At 31.0% G+C, this 19,161-nt stretch overlaps 1 protein-coding gene across 1 annotated transcript in view; it reads left to right on the forward strand.

Annotated features, from left to right (window-relative positions):
• Window positions 1-8,945, forward strand: part of LOC123302256 (RNA-binding protein 24-B-like) — a 52,405-nt gene extending 43,460 nt beyond the window's left edge. Inside the window, exons 4-5 of the mRNA XM_044885113.1 lie at window positions 6,208-6,452; window positions 8,598-8,945. Coding sequence (XP_044741048.1) covers window positions 6,208-6,452; window positions 8,598-8,746 — 394 coding nt within the window. The 3' untranslated portion in view covers window positions 8,747-8,945. The remainder of the gene's footprint in view (window positions 1-6,207; window positions 6,453-8,597) is intronic.
• The last annotated feature ends 10,216 nt before the right edge of the window (window positions 8,946-19,161 follow it).

The raw sequence follows: 19,161 nt of genomic DNA on the forward strand, positions 1-19,161 counted from the left end.
GGGGTGAGACTCGTTTAGACTCTAAGATTCGTTGTGATACCAAAAAAGTGTTAGCTCATTCCCGGCTACAACTCCATACACCATTTAAAGATTTTTAAAAACAGTAGTGCATTGACATCAACGAGAGGTCATCAAAGGTAGGCTGGAAGCTGGTTTAAATGAGCTGGGACAGTGATAAAGAAAATGAGACATCATTTTCCCGATCTTCCCACTGCCCACAATAATCGTGATGTACTGCCTGCGAAATGCCTGCGATGGGACTACATCTGCCTTGTAATACCGCCAGTGCGTTTCCTTCTACATCTAAAATTGCCCTTTTTTAAAATATCCTCATTCCGGAGAAGCTTGTTGGAGTTCGCAACTGAAATTTCCGAACGCCTACTAACGCTTATGTCCGGATGCCCTGTGCTATTTCTAGCAAGCTCGTCGGCAGCACAATTGCCTGAAATGTCTGGACTCTAAGGACAAATTCTGGGAGGAGAAAAATAGTATAAAAATATGTCTCCCACGCTAGACAAAATAATACACTTGATTATTTACTTTATTGTCTATGATTTTCGACTACGGATCCCTAAGACGTGCTACTTGTTGGACACGCTCTTAGTCGATTTTTTATTAAACATTGTGTATAAATATATGAAGTTTTATTATATATTTTTAGTAATATTTGTTCCCAAAAATATATACTTATGGCACTTATCAATTTAAATTGTTTCCCGTTATCGTTTGGCATTTCCTGTGGGCCCTCTTTACTTCAAGTAAGCTGACAGTGATGTTTACGAAAAAATGTTTCAAACAAAAGTTGTTATTTTTTTATAAGGAATTTTTTGCATTAAAACTTTTGTTCTATCTCTAACGGTTTACCAGATGGGTCCTCTGGACCAAAGACCAAATTGACCTATATTGCTCATTTACGAACTCGACCTCATTTTTTACGTCTCGAGTACGCTGTAAAAATTTCAGCTTGATATCTTTTTTCCTTTTTTAGTTATCGTGTCCACAGACGGACGGACAACCGGAAATGGACTAATTAGGTGATTTTATGAATACCTATCCCAAAATTTTGTTCGTAACATCAATATTTTTAAGCGTTACAAACTTGGGACTAAACTTAGTATACCTTGCATATTACATATAATTCATGGTATAAAAATAATATATAAGATATAATGACAAGGAAATATGACTTTGGTGACGGAGATCTTCCGCTCATGAGCATTTTTTTTACCTATCTATCTATTGATAAATAAATTATGAATGTATATAAACACATTTGGTAGTAATAAAGCAAGATATACACACAGAATATAGATGATTACCATTTTTTACCAATCCCCAATAATATTATACATATTAGTAAAATAGTAAATTACTTATTTAGATACATATTGTGTTTGCTTATAAATTTTTAAGTAATAAAATCATTCATTTGTCATGAAATAATAAATGATTTTACTATAAAGTATAAACTTTATTACATATTTACTATAAAATTTATTGTACACTAATATTACTTATATGAATATGAAAATAATTGATTCTTTTTTTTAAATATTGATGAATAATTGATTCTTTTTATGTTTGCAAATAATGCATGTCCTCTTATGCTTATCGATGGTTGAATGCCGATTTTTCAATCAGACATCTTCATCATACTGAGAGGTGTTCAGGTCTGTAAAACGAAATGTTTTAGCATCCTCTCAAATAGGCAGGCAACATTTCGGGTCTTTGAGGCGTCAAGATTTCAATCGAGGATTGTCTCTGTAGGCCAGTCACCTGGTAGGTTTTGTTGACTTTTTTTGCGAATGGCTGCAAATACTTTTTAAAGGAGGTAATTTTGTGCGCTAATCACGAATTTTTTGGTCATTTTGCACCCCAAGGTGAGGAAAAAAAGATATGGACATTTTTAAGCACAAAGTTTAAATTGAACATGGAAATTTCGATTTTCTCGAGTCTAGCTTTGAACAGGGGCATCAGATCGAAAAACTTTTCAGGCAAAAGCTGTACCTACGCACAAGTTTCCGCCCACTATAGGTTATTTAAATGTCATAGGCTGTTACGGCCCAACTTTTGCCATCAGCCGATTTATTTTATCTCATCTGGAACTGGAGATTGATCAAGATGAGTATGGAACTACCCTGGGCCTAATTTGCCACCTTCTAGCCATCAATAAAAAAATTTACAGCACTTTTACAACAAAGATAAAAAAAGGAGCGAGAGTTTCACTAAATTGCTATCATCCTTAGAAGAGTACTTTCAGTCATTCGCAATTCTTTTTGATACGGGCTCGATTTTGACTACCAGAAGACTGGTTTAATGAATGCTTCGAGGAACTGAACCATCTGGCAGTAAATAACAGCCACTCTGGCGTAAAAACAAACGAAAGGAGCCTGCTATTTCCATAGAAAGATGCTCCGTAATTTACCGATTCAAGGAATGGGTACGACAAGTCCATTTTGATTACGAGGACTATGCAAGGTGTGCATAATCACAGCTAGAATTCAAAAAAAAAAATCCCATTATTAATGAATTTTAGCAAATTGCGGTGAAAAATTTTCTTTCTTCGTAAGATCTGTTGGACATTCTTTCAAGTTCAAAATATATAAACTTTCTCGTGTTCCAAACTCTCTTTAAAGAATTTATGACATCACATATTTATTCTAATTATTTGAATCGTGCATTCGATTTTAGACGAATGACACAATCGTTAACTTTCACAAATCTGTCTCGTTTTAGATTTCGAGACAGCTTCAATATCGAAAACAAAATAGAAATACCTACTAATGAATTGCTTTCTGATACTATTTCGTCAGAAATTAATTTTAACCATTTTGACACGTAAATCCCGTGTTGTAGGTTAAGTTTTGACTTTTTTCGTAGACGTTTGAAGTGTTTTTTTGTTTTTTCGTAGAAACAATGATTTCTTGATCAGATAAAATTTGGTAAATATAATGATTACCTATCTTTATTGAGGACTTTATAATTACCAAATTTTACATTATTATAGGTATTCTAAAATAACGGAAAACTTGGTCCATGATAATTAACAGGTTTTATATTTTTGTTTGTTTTCGTTTTTATAATTTTCATTTCAGTAATTTAAGAACTGCTTGGCGAAAAATCTGTCATTTTCATAAAGTTAAGATTTTGGCAAAAGATCGTTATGAGGCAAACTTTTAAGGGAGTTATAAGGGACGTCGAATATTTTGAAAATAGTAAGAGGTAGAGCAAACTATAAAGTGGAAAGAATGGGTGAAATGGGCAGATACAAAACTTTTTAGCGTCTGTTTTTTTTTTATTAGAATTATCTATCAAATTGGCTGTAATCTGAGCACTTCAGTCGATATCTCGAAAACCGTTAATCCTACGGACTTTAATAAACCAAATTTACAAATTTTTGTATTTGCAAAAATTGGGCCTACACAAAGAAGTATCCATTCCCTGTTATAATTTATCACAATTACGCGTCCAGAATTTGTTTCTATATTTACCCTCCTTATGGATCCTTTATTGATTTTGGTTCCGAATGAATCGATTTGAAACTTGAAAATCAGGAGTCTCAACAGGATTAACGTTCAATATTGGGTCATTTCCGAGTAATTTCAGATATTAAAAGAGGGATGTTATAGGTTTAACGTGTAAGTCTGTATAAGACATCGTAGCTTCTAAACGAATGAACCGCTTTTTATTTATTTTCTTAGCTATGTTTCAAGAAAATCTGTTTAGTTTGAAAAGATTTCCAAAAATAACCGTACTTTTCGACTTTTTAAGGGCCCTTGCTCATCACTACTACAACCTAGCCCATCTAAATTGGGACAGAGCGTTACACCTTGCGTATTACGCTTTTACATGTAAAATATGTTTAAAAACCCCCGACAAATGCATTTCTTCCATTGTAGTTCTTTACAAAATGAACCGATTTCCTTGAAATATAGCTAAGAACACTCTCCATTAAATTACCTTTCAAACAAACAAGAAAATGAAAATTTGTTAATCCGTTTTGGAGCTACGATGCCACTCTCACATATAGCGGTCAAACTTACAACACCCTTCATTTTACGGGGTTTAAAAAATAGGGTTCAAATTATTGAGAAACGGTCCATTATCGATTATGGGCCTTTTGAGGCTTTTGGTTAAAAAGTTGAGGAGAACTTTTAGACGATGTTTCCAAAAAATCCACCAGGAACTAGTGATGATCAAAATTATTCCCGGTCTTGCAGTCTTGGTCTTGCAAGGCAAAGACCAAGGTCTACAATCTACAGGAATAAGAACAAGACCAAGATCAAACTCTGCAAGACCGAGACATAGCTCTGTAAGATCAATACTTATTAGCCCAAGATCAAGACTCTATAACAAGACTTTTACCAAACTGATTGTTTAAAATAAGTAATGAAGGATTTTAGCAATAGTTTAAATTATCTCTTAAATAAGGACTCAAATCCAAATTTGGTGAGGAACATTTTCTTCTTTTTTTTCTCAGCTTATTCAGAGAGCCAAAGTTCTGCAGACAATTAAAGAACACTCTGTATATGTAGGAAATTGTTTAATTTTGTGATGATTATTAAAAGTAAGACTACAAAGATTAAAATATGCAAGATCAAAGGCAAAATTCGATTAACCAAGACCAAGACTAAGATTCAACTTTGAAAGACCAAGACTTGATTTGACCAATATGAAGATGCAACCGTCAAGATCTGGAACAAGATAACTATGGTATTGGTCTTGATCTTGGTATTGTTCATCACTACCAGGAACCAAAACTCGAAAGAATCATGCGGAATACTTTTTAGCCGGACAGTTCTTAAATTATTAAAATACTATGCTTTTATTCAAAGTACAATAATTTTTTTTCTAACATGGACCTTGTGTGACGAATTCAACAAAATTTTTTGAACTCACTGTAGGCTGTTGGTGTTTTTATTTATTTTAATTTTATTTTTTACTTTTTTTTTTTTTTGTTTATTTATTTTTCATTTTATTTTCTTTTTTTTTTTGTTTAGTGTAATTGCACTGTCTTTTTTTAAAAAGCCTTGGATTTTCATTACAGTTTTTTTGATCGTTTAAAAAATGAGTTTTAATTGTAATTTTTTTTGTATACTAAACGACTGTTTGCCGTATTACATTGATGTTTAATTTTTAGATTATTGGGTCATATATTAAAATTGAAAAAAGAGTGTAACATGAAATTTTTGTCACATAACTAACCCCCTTTTCTTTACAACCCCTTTTTTAAATCTGTTGAGTATAATCATCCCTAAATTTATTGGAGGGTAGACAGGATTTAATATTAGATAACATAAATTTAATTCTTGATTAATGGAATATGGAGAAAAATTCATGGTTTGTATTTATAAACTACACAGGATGTTTCAGCAGAAATGGTAAATAAACTCATGTGAATAACAAATTTACATGCTAGCAAATATTGTATATTTTTAACGAAAAAAAAAAGTGTTGGGATCCTTGGAAATAGAAAATTGGATTGAATTTTGTATGCAATTTTATCGCGATTTCTTGAAATAAAAAAAATCCCTGGTTTGAGTGTATTCTTGATACAGTCGTTAGTTTTATGTCTACATACTTACCTACTTCTTTCACTAATACACCAACAGATGGCATTAGTACACACTAATTGTCGATATAGTAGATTTCATACTTTCCGATTTTATTCATTGATACACCAACAGATGGCACTTGCGCATACAAATATGTTCATGAAATTAAAACGAAAACATAGACGTATTCACGTCAAAATAAGTTTCCCGAACAATTGGGCCTTTGGAATTTCTTAAAACGCTACCTAGACAGAACCTATAATGGGCCTTTGTCCTAAAATTTTTTTATTGCTCAAAGAACGGTCGTTATCCAATCAAAAAATCGTGTGAAATCAAATTTTTTTATAATATCAATAAATACGAAAATATGAGAGGTTTAATACGTGATTACGTCATAACCTGCGATTGTCATAGTTGTTTTGCATCTTTTATGTTTATCAATTGATTTTAATTTTGATTTCCGATCTTGCCATCATTCTCGAAAGATACATTAAAATCGATATCAGGACAAAGGCCTATTTTTGTGAAAAAATTTCATGAAACTTTTAATATATGACCCAAAAACAAAAATACTTTAATAATTTTTTGGATGGTTTCAAGTAAACATTTCGAATTGATTTGTATTTTTTTCTGTTTTGTTTCCATTCTATAGCGTTTCACCTAGTTACATGGCGTATCAGTCACCGTACCTAACAGCTGCAGCAGCTCCAGCACCCGGAGGATTAATGCCGCTACCGCCAACAACAGCATCACAATTGAGTCATGCAGCCGCTGTAGCTGCCGCCACAACACAGTTCTACGAGTACCAGAGTGCAGCCGCGGCAGCGGCCGCTGCTGCATCGTATCCAGCACAATATGCCAACGGATTTGAAGCTTATCCATATGCAACGGCTGCAGGTAAATTTATTTCCCTTTTTTGCAAGTAACACAACTAATTGTTTAAATATTCTGTATATATTAAAATAGAATGAAAAATTTAAGAAACAGTAGTTTGCTCTTAAAGCTATATTCACATGACAGGCGTTGATGTAGGGTTGCCACCTCAAAGTTCCAGGTAGTCGATAGATAGAGAAATTAGTACAATTATATCACTGAATCGAATTTTCGGTGTTTCGATGTCATAAAATCATCGAATTAGCCCATTTCCGTATATATCCAGTAATACTTTCTCCAAAACAGTAAAAGAGAGTTGAAAATTTTGTAGATAGCTTCAACTAATGAGTCTTGTGAAAGATTTTCAAAAAGCAATAAAAATAGTTTTCTAGAAAATACTCAAAGTTTTCAAAACCTAGAACAAATGAAGGCTGGAAGACCGCCATGGTTGTTTTTTAAACTTCTCTATTTTTTTATTTTAACAATGCGAACACTGATATTCAACATTGTCTATACAGGGTATTTTAACAATTAACTCAGTCAGTTGTTTAATGTCACTCAGTTCATTGTTTTAAAGTACATTTAACAATTATCGCTAAAATTAAAAAAAAAGTTGTGAAAGATTTTGATTTTCATGTTACATTTATGTAGAATTTAAAAAAAAAAAAAAAAAAAAAAAACTTTGAACTAAATTCGTAATACTGTAATACGCTTATAATATTTATACATTTTTAAATGTATTGAGCTTATTAAAAAAAAAAATCCCAGCTAATGTACATATATGTCGCAAATGGATTGCCAAACCAGTTATTTTACAAAACATCAGGTTTTATGGGTAATAAACCAGTCACCTGGTAATCAAAATGGCTGAAAATACTTTTCTACAGAATATTTTTGTGCGCAGATCACGCATTTTTTGGCCATTTTGCTCCCACAGGTGAGGAAAAAAAGATATGACCATTTTTTAAACGCGAAATTTGAATTTAACATAGAAATTTCGGTTTTCTTGAGTCTAGCTTTGAATAGAGGGGTCAGATCACAAAAATTTTCAGACAAAAGTTGTAGCTAGAGCACAATTTTCCGCCAACTAAAGGTCATGGAGCTCAGATATACTCATTTTTATCATTTTTTAATGATTTTTTTCGAGTAGGAGGTTCACTCCAAAAATAAAAAAAGTCGGTAAAGATAGTGGTTTTTATGTTGTTACACCTCGTTTTTGGTTTTTTTGAATAGCACTACTTCTGGCGCCAAAATCAACCATTTCCGAAAAATCGTAAAATTAAGTTTTAAGGCCAAAAATGAATTTATTTTTAAAAAAAATTGCATAACGAAACTGTTTTGTAAAACTAACGATTATGTAAAACAGCTGATTCGGCAATCCATCTGTGCCATACATATCGGATGTGTTTTCCATATTACATAAAAACTATGAAAAGCTTTGAACTTAATTTATAATACCCATAAAGTATTTTTTATATCTATTGAGTGTATGCACAAAAAGCTTTAAAAAGCTTACCATTAACACTACATTAAACAAAACAAAAAAAACGAAAAACTTTTAGTTTCGCAAAAAATACACAATATTGTCAGGCCCGTAGCTTTGTTATTTTTTATCCTTTTCGACTCTACCATAGCAGATTGGGACAATCAAAATATCGATCGGCTGGAAATTTTATGCTGAACAACATTTCAAAAATTTGTTCATCCTCTAGATCAAAAGTTATATGGTGCCTTTTGCCCAGGGAATGGTAATCATCCCTTCTAGAAGGTGGAAAAATATATGTTGAAAATGGCAATGGTAATCGATAGAGCGATGAAATCAAAAAGTGTCATTTAAGTATGCATATTTCGGAAAGTCAATGCTTTTCGAATTATTGGCGATTGCAATTCGGAGTATTTAACGTTAAATAACTGAAAAATTTGACCTTTTTTGAAAAAAAAAAAAAGTATATCGTATACTTTTTAAAGTACTATGAAAAACCTAGAAAATGAAAAAAGGTTTCATGTCATTCATCATGGCACGAAACCCAAATTTTTAATTCCAAATTTTCATCAAAATCGGGGCTTTATTTCAAAGTTTAGAGATTTCGTCTAAATAATTATAATATTTATGAATAATTAAACCAAAACACAATTAAATTTTAAAAAATATTTCTTAAAATGTTTTAGGTGCTGCTAGCTACATGACACCATACACATATGCGGCATTACCACAGACAGCTGCTGGTTTACCGACTGCAACAGCAAGTGCGTTCCCTACACTACCTTATCAAACGGCTGCCCAAGCAGCGACGCTCCAGGAGGCAAGAATGCAATGAACATACTAAAAACTAAACACATATTATTTAACAAAAAAAAAATAGAATGATATAGTTTCATAAAGATACCACACAGGGTCACCACCATCCAACGACGTAAACTTACAACATGTGTCTACAACAAAATATTTTTTTTAAATAACAAAAAAATCATTCTTAAACTAAGTCGCCGCTAGTCTTGCTATCTTTTCCGCACTTAGAGCTCAATTTCTTATGTAATTTAAACAAATTTTGTTAAACTATTGAATAGGTTTATTTTATTTTTTTTTTTTAGAAATTACTTAATAATTTTGTACTTAAATTTTATTCATACGGATTTATAGATTTTTAAGGTAATTAATTTTTATCTATTTCTGCCCCCGTGACGATTTGTTTTTGATAATGGATTCTAAATAGGATTCTAAGTTAATCGTTTTTAATATAAATTTCAGCGGGAATTTAATCCACAACCTCAAGCAACATGGAAATCATTTCTTTTATCTACACTATCTTTATGCCTCATATTTTACTTCAATCTTCGCTCATAAGGTTTTGCCAGGTATTAAATCATAGACTAACATTAAATATAGACTGTCAATACTATTATTAAGAAAGCTCACGTAATTAATCCGCGTGTTATGCGGCTAATATTCATCAAGATATTTTTTTTTAATTTCGATTTTAAGAAATTATATTAGCGGTCTATATTTATTTGATACGTCTGTGGTCCTAACAAAAATACCTACAAGACAGTATTGAGCATGTTCATTTAAACGGAAAGAACATAAAAGACGCTCATTTGAGTGAAATTACTTTCGATTTTTTGCGATAGTAAATAAATTTTATGTTTTTTACGATTTCGAAGACAGAAAACCATTTTTTAATTTCAATTTCAAGGTTAAGTTAGGTTAAGTTGTCGAGAGTTGTAAACATGGTTAGACAATAACTACTGCATGAGACATTTGGGTCGCCAAAAAATCGTCAACCAAAAAAGAATCGAATTCTAAATCAGAATCCATTTTCAAGACTTGTCGCACACGAAATGATAAAATCCCCTTTTTAAATATTTACTATCCCCCCGAATCTTTCTAATTTTGAATAATTTTTCTTTTTTGTCAAATCGTAATTTGTTAAACTAGTTCCTAATTTTTGTATTAATCGAAGAAGAGAAAAAATGATAAGAAAGTAGTTTGAAATTTTTATAAATCCAATACTTCATACTTCAACGGATTATGCGCAATTTTATTGTTTGCGTTTGCGCAATTATATTTTGTATAAACACAGTGACAACGAATCTTATAAAATGTTGAAGATGAAAATTGTTTTTCATTAATTTTGTTTTGGAAAATGAAATAATTTGTATGGAAGTTTTTGCGACTATTCATTGTATAGGTGTTTTTAAATTACAAGGGTTTCAAAAGTCATTCGGCAATTTAAAACTAAAATACGTCAAATAGATTGCAGATTATAGAACTACAAAGTTGGGACTGAATGAGTGTCCAAAAAGTTTTACACCACAAGTCGAAGATTTGACCTTCGTATAAACTTGGCCTTAAGTAAAGAAATTCAAAAATAGTGAAACGTTCCAGAGATTTGCACATCGTCTTCTGGAGATAGAACTTTTAGGAAGTCTTCCACTTGAATACGGGATTAAATACTATCGTAAGGAGATCGAAAGTTTTCAATTTTCAATATCCAAAACATTTGCTTGACTTGGTAGTTTCTTAATTTTTCTTATGGTATTGTCTCAAAGAACCCAGAACGATGTCCAGAATTCAAACGCTTCAACTAAGTTAGAATAATCGAAAACAAGAAAAAAGGCGGCTTTTTGCTTTTTAAATTATCCAGTGACTTTTGAAGCACCCTTCTGTATATGTGACAAAATTTAGAGATTGATTCCTTGAGTATTTTCATGACAATTTTCTCCTTTGACAAAAGTCCGCACAATCTGCCATGACTCTTCAGTCGAGTGAAACGATTGTGGGAAATTTTAAACCGTTTTGGAACAAACAGTACGGCAAAAGCGCAAGAATTAAAAGCAACTAATATATATGGACTTTGTCTCATTCTGGCTGTGGATAAACAGTTGATTGCCATGGAATCCTTAGATTTTTGTTGGTTATTTTACACCCCGGGATTTGGATGCCATTTCCTAACGTACAATCCAAGATAAGCTGCCTGACATCGATTTCGTTACCGAAAAGAGATTCCGTATTGTATAGGAGTCTTTTTTTTATTAAAAATTATCATCTCAAGTAAATAAATTGATCTATCTTTGTCAAATAAGTTCGATTACACGAACAGGAAGTATTATGATTCCAAAATCCGTTTCAAAGTAGCCGTTTTACTTTACTAAGTTCAAATTTTATCAAGAAGAAAGCATAACGAGAGGAGTTTGTATTTTAATGAATTTAATTTCTATGGAAATCAAATTAAAGAAGTTATTCATCAAGAAAATATTTCGAAGAATCATTCTCTATAAAAATGTTTTTCATATATTTTAGAAACTCTCCCCCCTGTTATTTTAATTCATGGGTATATAATTAATTAATTATTCCCTAGTCATTAATGATACTTAAATTATTTACTTAAGTTTATATATTTAATTATAATAAATTAATCTTAATTAATTAATGCCTTATTAGTTACAAATTTTTAATTTAAAAAAATATTCTTATTGTATAAAGTTTTTTTAAATAAAAAATCATGCACGAATCTCATAAAAAAATTTGTATGCATGATCCAAACAAAATAAATTTTTAGATAAATTGGAAAATTTGTTTAAATATATCCAAGAAAAGTAGCCATAAATTTGCAATTGTTCCAACTCAAAAAAAATTCTCTTAAATCAAGGTAAATTGTAATCCGATAATATTTACGAAAGTTCTCGGATGAATTAAAACATTAATTACCTTTAACGTAACCTCAAAATAAATTTATAACAAAAATTAAAGAGAATAATTTAAAAATCATAATATAGTTCAAATAATAAAACATAGATGGACCTACGATTAGCTTGAGTATCTGACAACGCTGTATCAACTACAGGACTTTGGCCGCGTAATAGGCATGGCGTCGTATTTTTAAGGTCGTATATAAAATTAAATATTTCATTTAGAGATAAAATAATAGAAATGGAATTTGTTTTAATAAATATTAGAATATTTGACTAAAAATGGCGTATTAAGCACCGTAATGTTCACCAGTATGTTGGCCAGTGCTGATAACGTCATAAACCGACCGTGCTTGTGATTCGGAAATTCGAGTAAGTCTTTTTCAGACGCCACAAACACGCGGTGAACACATGTACACTGTCATTCCGGTTTTACCATTACAATATGGCGTCGATTTCTGACATCATGAGCACTGGCCAGTTTACTGGTGAATATTACGGAACACTACCTATATTGAGCCTGGAATAGTTGCCATGTTTAGTCAAAATATTAGAAAGAGATGCAAAACGTTTACTCAGATATGACTTTCTCGTGGCCCAGGCACTGATCACAGCTTCTCTTACAATCAATCGTTAATCATCTAAATGAAGTATTGATTTCTTAGATTCATTTTCAATAGATTTTATAATTATAAATTTTTAATTTCTGGCTATTTTTCTTAAGAATATTCAATTGAAAAGTAATTTTTAAAATAATAACAAAAAAAAAACTTGTAGTATTTTAGTCATCAAATTTTCTTTCTAGATTAAAAGAAAAACAATTCATATTTATAAACAACAAAAAAAAACAAACTTATTTATATTTAATAATTATATAATAAAATTAACGAGGGAATAAAATTTCCACCGGAAAAATTAATTTTCCCTCATAATATATTCTAGTTATAAACGCATAAAAAAATTATATTTAAAAAATAAATAAAAACGGTTTGGTTGGTCAATCCGACGCAGATATCTATAAGTAGCGTTTTTTTTTATTTATTAACGATTTTATAATCACCTAGCTAATTATTCCTGGCATACTTTATACAATTTTATTTCCAGTGAATAATATAAAAGGGCGTCAAAGATTTTAAATCCAAGCTCCATCTCCCGTTCTTGAACTTTAAGGCTAAAGAATTTTGAATGTGCCATGATTTTGTTCTGGAATATCCTGTATTTAGGATGCGGCAAGTAAGAGCATTCCGGTTTACGAAATTGACGAAATATTTGTTAATTGAACGATTTCGCAATCGAATCAATTGCACGCGTGCTATTGATGGGACACGACACAAGATTTTGTGCACACCATCGACCTCAAAGTTGCCATTTTGAAATAAATCACAAATCCGTGAGTCAAAAAAGGCAAACCAAAACAAAAGGAATTTATTGCAAGGAATTAAATGTCATTGCTCGGCATAGTAAACCTTTTCAAGAAGGAGAGTTTTTGAAGGAAACCTTGTTAACATGCACACTTTTTGATGATTTCAATAATAAAGATAAGCTAATTCAGTGCATCAAAGAAATAAAAGAAAGAATCTTAGAACTGACCGGAAATGTAACAGATCAACAAAAAATTGACATTAACTCCGCTTCTTTTATATCTTCATGTCTTGACACAAACATTGACGTCACTAAATCTGAACGTTTAGCTGTTTTTACTCGATATTGCGTAGGAAATTGCCAATTCCAATAACCACGAAGTCAAAATTATTTGATAGGACTCTTATCTGACCTAGATCTTGCGATGAAACACTTTTTGACGGTTTCTTTGGAGATGCTCTGGAGGATAAAATATTAATATCTTAATAAATCTTAAGTCTTAGGAACTATGAATAACTCTGAATTTTATACGTTTTTGGACTGTCTGAATAACTCTGAATTAGACGGTCCAAAAACGTCAAGAAATTTCCAGAAAAGTTTTTCAGAGTTTCTAAGACTTTTTCAGAGTTTTTAAGACTTATTCTTTCTTCAAATATTTTTTTCCACCAGGGTATCAGAAGGCAAAGGTTTGAGCTCAACGAGCCTCAATCTGTAAATGATCTGAAACTAAATATCATTGACGCCATTCAAGAGAAAAATGGGTCGAAATTTTCATCGATGGAATAACATCGAAAATGGAATACCTTATATAATATCTATGACACAAGAAAACGGGAGGGATTTTTCTGCAGATCTACACTTTTCTCCATGACCACCTACTGCCACCCTTCTTCGAGATACCTTCTTTAACTCGTCTAATTAATTATTCTGCCTCACATATCAACAACAAATTTTTCAACGGTTGGAATAATTCGATATTCTGGCGACGGATATCTAACCAAACCGTTTAAAAAAAACAGTGATTTCATATTACTGAGTGTGGTCTGAACATATATACGCATGCGTAAATATTTATTGAAAAACATATTTTTATAGGTATTTAAAAATAATGATTAAAAAAAAACATAATATGGGATCAAATATGAGAATTATTTTTTAAAAACAAAATTTGGTAATTTTTTGAATCCATCCATATATGGAACGAAAAATAATTGTTCCTTTAGGCCTAAAAATTATTAATATGTGCCTTCGATTAGAATTTGTACAATTTTATGAGAACCAACAGGGTTGCCAGAACATATTTTTGAAAATATATGTTTCATATATCAAGTAATCAAATATTAATTATTAAAATTAAAATTCATGTTTTAAGGTAATTCGATCGTCAAATCTTATTTAAGAATGAAGAGTGTCAAATAACTTGCTAGAGCTCAGTTGAGAAGGATGGAGGGACTTTTGAAAGGACACTGTCGATTGAACTACTACCACCTTCATAATATGGGGGGTCTCTGATGATCCCACTTGTAAGGCCAGTATGAAGGACGATGAAACCTCCATACGTGCTATTTGTACCTGCAGAAACCTGGAGGACGTCAGGTTTAGAATGTTTAAGTCCGAAAACTTGGACTCTTCTCAAGAAAATCACAGAAGAACTCTTGGTGTAGGTGCTAGGGACCGACTTACGGTACCCTTCATATGCTTTTTTTTATAAGGGCATCAAATTACAGAAATACTTTATTCTTTTCGACTATTTAAAAATCAGCTGTATTTGATTTCATGCTTATACACTTATCACGGAAAAACTGCTGAAGATACCGTGATTAAGATAGCGTGATCAATAACTCGTTTCTTGTCAATTGAGATGAAAAATATCTATCTCATAAAACCTACATACTTGATATTTAGCCATTTCGCCCCCGGTCATTTCCCTCCTGGTTGTTCCTTCTGAAACAGTCATGTCCCTTATGGATTCGAGCATGCCTCTAATGAGATCGAGCTAGCACGAATCTCCGAGTTTTTTGGCTCTTGCGTTAACTCTGTGTTGGTCATTAGCATTCTACGGGTTCTTTTGATGTTTTCGAGGAGTAATAAAATGAGAACTAAGTACAAAATGACTGGGGATGAAATTTCGAGGACGAAATGAAACCACAAATGGCAGAGACACAGAATAGAGATATTTTACAAAAATTATGCGTGATGGCGTCCGAATTATCTTAAAATATTGTTAAATCATATTTAAAAACTGTTAAAAAGGACCCAAAAAAAATATATAGTTTATATAAACATATATGAATTATGTGTAGTGGATATCAAAATATTTCCCTTGAACACCCTTCCCTAAACCGAAGAAATAAAATATAAAGGTTTATTTTCAAGTCTTATTTTAAGATATATCCCAAAAAGATGCTTAATTTGAATTCGAATTAAAAAAAAATCCAAATATTCGGAGTTACGATCGATCTAGAAAACCTGCAAATATCAGGGAAATTTGAAATTCTAGAAAAGCCAGGAAATTTTAATATTGGGCAAGAAATATGATTTTAAAAAATTCCTTAGAATTGAGTTCTGAAAACCTGGTTCTTCATCGATATCTCAGAAAGTATATATCTTAACTATTCAGACTGTTATAAAAATCTCACGCTATTGCGCAAGCACCAAGAGTAAAATTTCATAATTGCCTAAGCGCGAAGATCGAATTTTCAAAATTTCTAAATTCGGACCTGACAACTTCGGCATTGAAAACACAGTGTATCTTAATATCTATTTATAATTTCTAATATGACGGTTGCCGAAGTATAACGAAGCCATTCGAACTACGTTTTGTTTACCGACTTAACTGAAGTGATGAGAAAAACAGAATTAGACGCAAATAAAAATTTCTGTATTTTTCGAACTATGATAACAAAATCAGACAGAGACTTCTTGCTATAATCGTGGCACAGTATGAAAATTTCATAAGAACAGTTAGACCGTTAATCGTCTCTCCAGGACAATCTAGTTAACAAAAATTATGGACAAGGTGTTCGAGGAAAATATTACGAAAAATGTAGATAGAAAATGTAATCAAGTAACAAAACGTGTACAATCAAAAAAAAAAAATCCCATATATAAAAAAGTTAAATGAGAAGTAGTTACCACACTTTGGTCACCATAGAATATTATTTTTTGGATGACCAAAACAAAAAAGAATTATAAAAAAACAACTATAAATTATAATAATTTATTTTCTATTATTTAATTATATCATATTATATAATAATATTAATATATATATTTTAATTAAGTTAAAACAAACAAACAAACAAAAAACTGTTAATTACTTGAATAGATAAATTTATAATAATTAAGAACAAAAAATATTTTATATAATTATTTTATAGAAAAAGCATTATTTTTAGGAAGTGGAAGAGACCAACAAGTGGGATATCGTGAGTAAGATAATTTTATAGTACCGTGATGATACTTGCCTTTTAATACCAGCACAAGGTTGAAATAAAACTTAGTAAAAAATATGGAAGATAAAGAGGATCATTTTAGTTCATCAAAAAGTTTCCGTCGACAAATAACGATGGCGCTGCTATGGAAAAAGTGTCAATTTTAAAAGAAGTGCTTAAAGTAATAAGAGTAGGATAGAGAAGTAAACAAGTTATTAGAGAAGGATAGAGAATTTCAATTAAACATCCTTTTGCTACCATAGACATGTAAGAATAGACCACGCTAGTAACGGACGAGCGTGTAAGTGGGATTCCAGGCTCGATAAAAAGAGATCGATGCTCTGACGTACGTTTTTTTACAGGAGGCACTTGTCCAAGACTGTTAATGCGCAAATGTAACTAATCAGAAACAAAACGTATGTCAGAGCATCGTTCTCATTTTATCGAGTCTGGGCAGACCACGCCCACTTCTTCAGTCTATTCTTATATGTCTATGTTTGCTACACAAACGCCGTTTTGGTCAACTCTAGAATTGTCTAGAATTTAATGCTTTCAGCTGGATACTTTCTTACTCCTTGAACTATTTAGATCTAATTTTAACTCCGAAAGATTGTCAAAGAGTGCCTTGACCTAAGTGTGTCAGGCTCAAGAGCTTTAAGCAATCCCGCTTAAAGTGCCAGCTCCTATAGTAATCCGGCGGTTAACAGCAAATTATAAATGAAAAACCCATCAAAATAGCGCTAGCGTAGCTAGCGCTATGTGTTTGATGTGAACTTATCTATCCTTCTCTAACAACAATTGTTTAGATCTTTATCTCACTCTTATTACTTTGAGTTTGATGTCAATTTCTCTCTTTAGAATCTTTATCTTACTCTTATTACTTTCTTTTAAAACTTGAACTTTGCTATAGCAGCGCTATTTTTATGTACAGAGATGGTTCTCCTTATCTCTATCTTCCATATTTGAAGCTTTCTTCATTGTTTCTTTCATAATACATACAATGTACAGAACATATCATAAAAACAGGATGAGCAAATGAAGAGAAGAGGGAAGTATGCAGCTATGACTCACTTTGTTAGAAATTTATAAAGAATAATCTGTTTTAATCACCATTCCACTTAACGGACTCGAACCACTTTTCCCCAATAATAATTTCCTTTTTTTTCTTTTAACAAATCGATTTTTCTTAATTTTAACATCGAATTTTTTAGAAGTATGTTATATAAGAATAAAATCGATTAAGACTGTATTTATTAAAATTTGTTACAAACAAAAAACAGAAGCTTTTTTTGCTGTAACCAATATTTTATTATTTTTTTTTTAGTACAAAAAAATTATATAATTTTGAAGGAAGAAACGATAGGATTTTCCTAAACTGAGTTGATATCAATTTTTATGAATTTTAAAGGTCAGCTTATTTTGGGAAATCTTTAGTTTTTTTTAGAAAATCGAGTTTACTTTAATTAATTTTTTTTTTTAAATAATTGTTGACTTAGTTAATTTATAAACATTAATCTTAAAAATTTGTTGTTAATAAACGAGGTTATAATTATTTTTTGCTCGAAATAAAATAATCGAACCCCACTTTTTGGATAATTTTTAATCCATTTTTTATACGGTTGCTCCGATTTCGATAATCGATAATTTTGTAAGGATTGTAGGTAATTAAACTTTGAATAAAAAAAATCATCACACGAAATTCGAGAAATGACTTTTTTCATGAAAGCTTTCTATCGGAATTTAATTCTCTACAATGCTTACAAGATTTTCTACCAAAATTGGCGCCGCCATTGAATTAAATTTTGATATTTCTAGTCTTGAATCGAATTAGTTTTAGTTTTACATTAAATATTGTTGTATTTAAATGAAATATAGAAACATTTCGGTAAATTTGATCCGAAAAATTCAAAAATCGGGTTTATTTGACTATTGGGGGAATAGTTTTTGAGAAAAACGATACCTTGGATCAATTTTTGAAGTTATCTCGAAAACTATCCGTCTAAGCGTTAAATGAACCCGATTTTTGAATTTTTTAGGTTAAAATTATCTTATATACTGAGTTTTATCGAAATTGGAAACATTAAAAAATTTTCGATTTTTTGCAATTTTCTTAAGGGGTACCCCTTTGAAAAAAATCGAAAAATCGAGAAAAAAATTTTTTTTGTAGAATTTAATAAAACTCAGTTTATAAGGTTAGTTTGACCCAAAAAATTCAAAAATCGGATTCATTTGACTATTGGGCGAATAGTTTTTGAGAAAAACGATACCCCGGACCCATTTCTTCGATTTTTTGCAATTTTCTTACCCCTTTGAATAAACCGAAAAATCGAGAACAATTTTGTACACAATATTTAATGTAAAACTAAAACAATTAAAATTAATTTTTTATTTTTAACTTAAATATAGAGCATTGTTAATTAAAATCTAAAAAAAAAAAGCTCAAAATATGATTAATAAACAAATTTCTGTTTATTGATTTTGGTTACCTATTTTCAAAGAAAAGCAATTCCTTCGTTTATGATGTATAAAGAGGGGAAAAAATATTTACAATTTACTGTACAAAAATGATAATATATAGATATATAGCGTTTGATTCACAATTTTACATAGCGCATCCCACGAGTGTGAGAGAGTACATACATATGTATACATTAAGCAATGTACATAAGAAAGAAATACTATTATAGGTATGCTGTATGTCTGTATCGACTTTAAAGAGTGGGGAATACAATAATTATTATTTTTTA

Source organism: Chrysoperla carnea, chromosome X (genome assembly GCF_905475395.1).
Source record: "Chrysoperla carnea chromosome X, inChrCarn1.1, whole genome shotgun sequence".
NCBI classification, from domain to species: Eukaryota; Metazoa; Arthropoda; class Insecta; order Neuroptera; family Chrysopidae; genus Chrysoperla; species Chrysoperla carnea.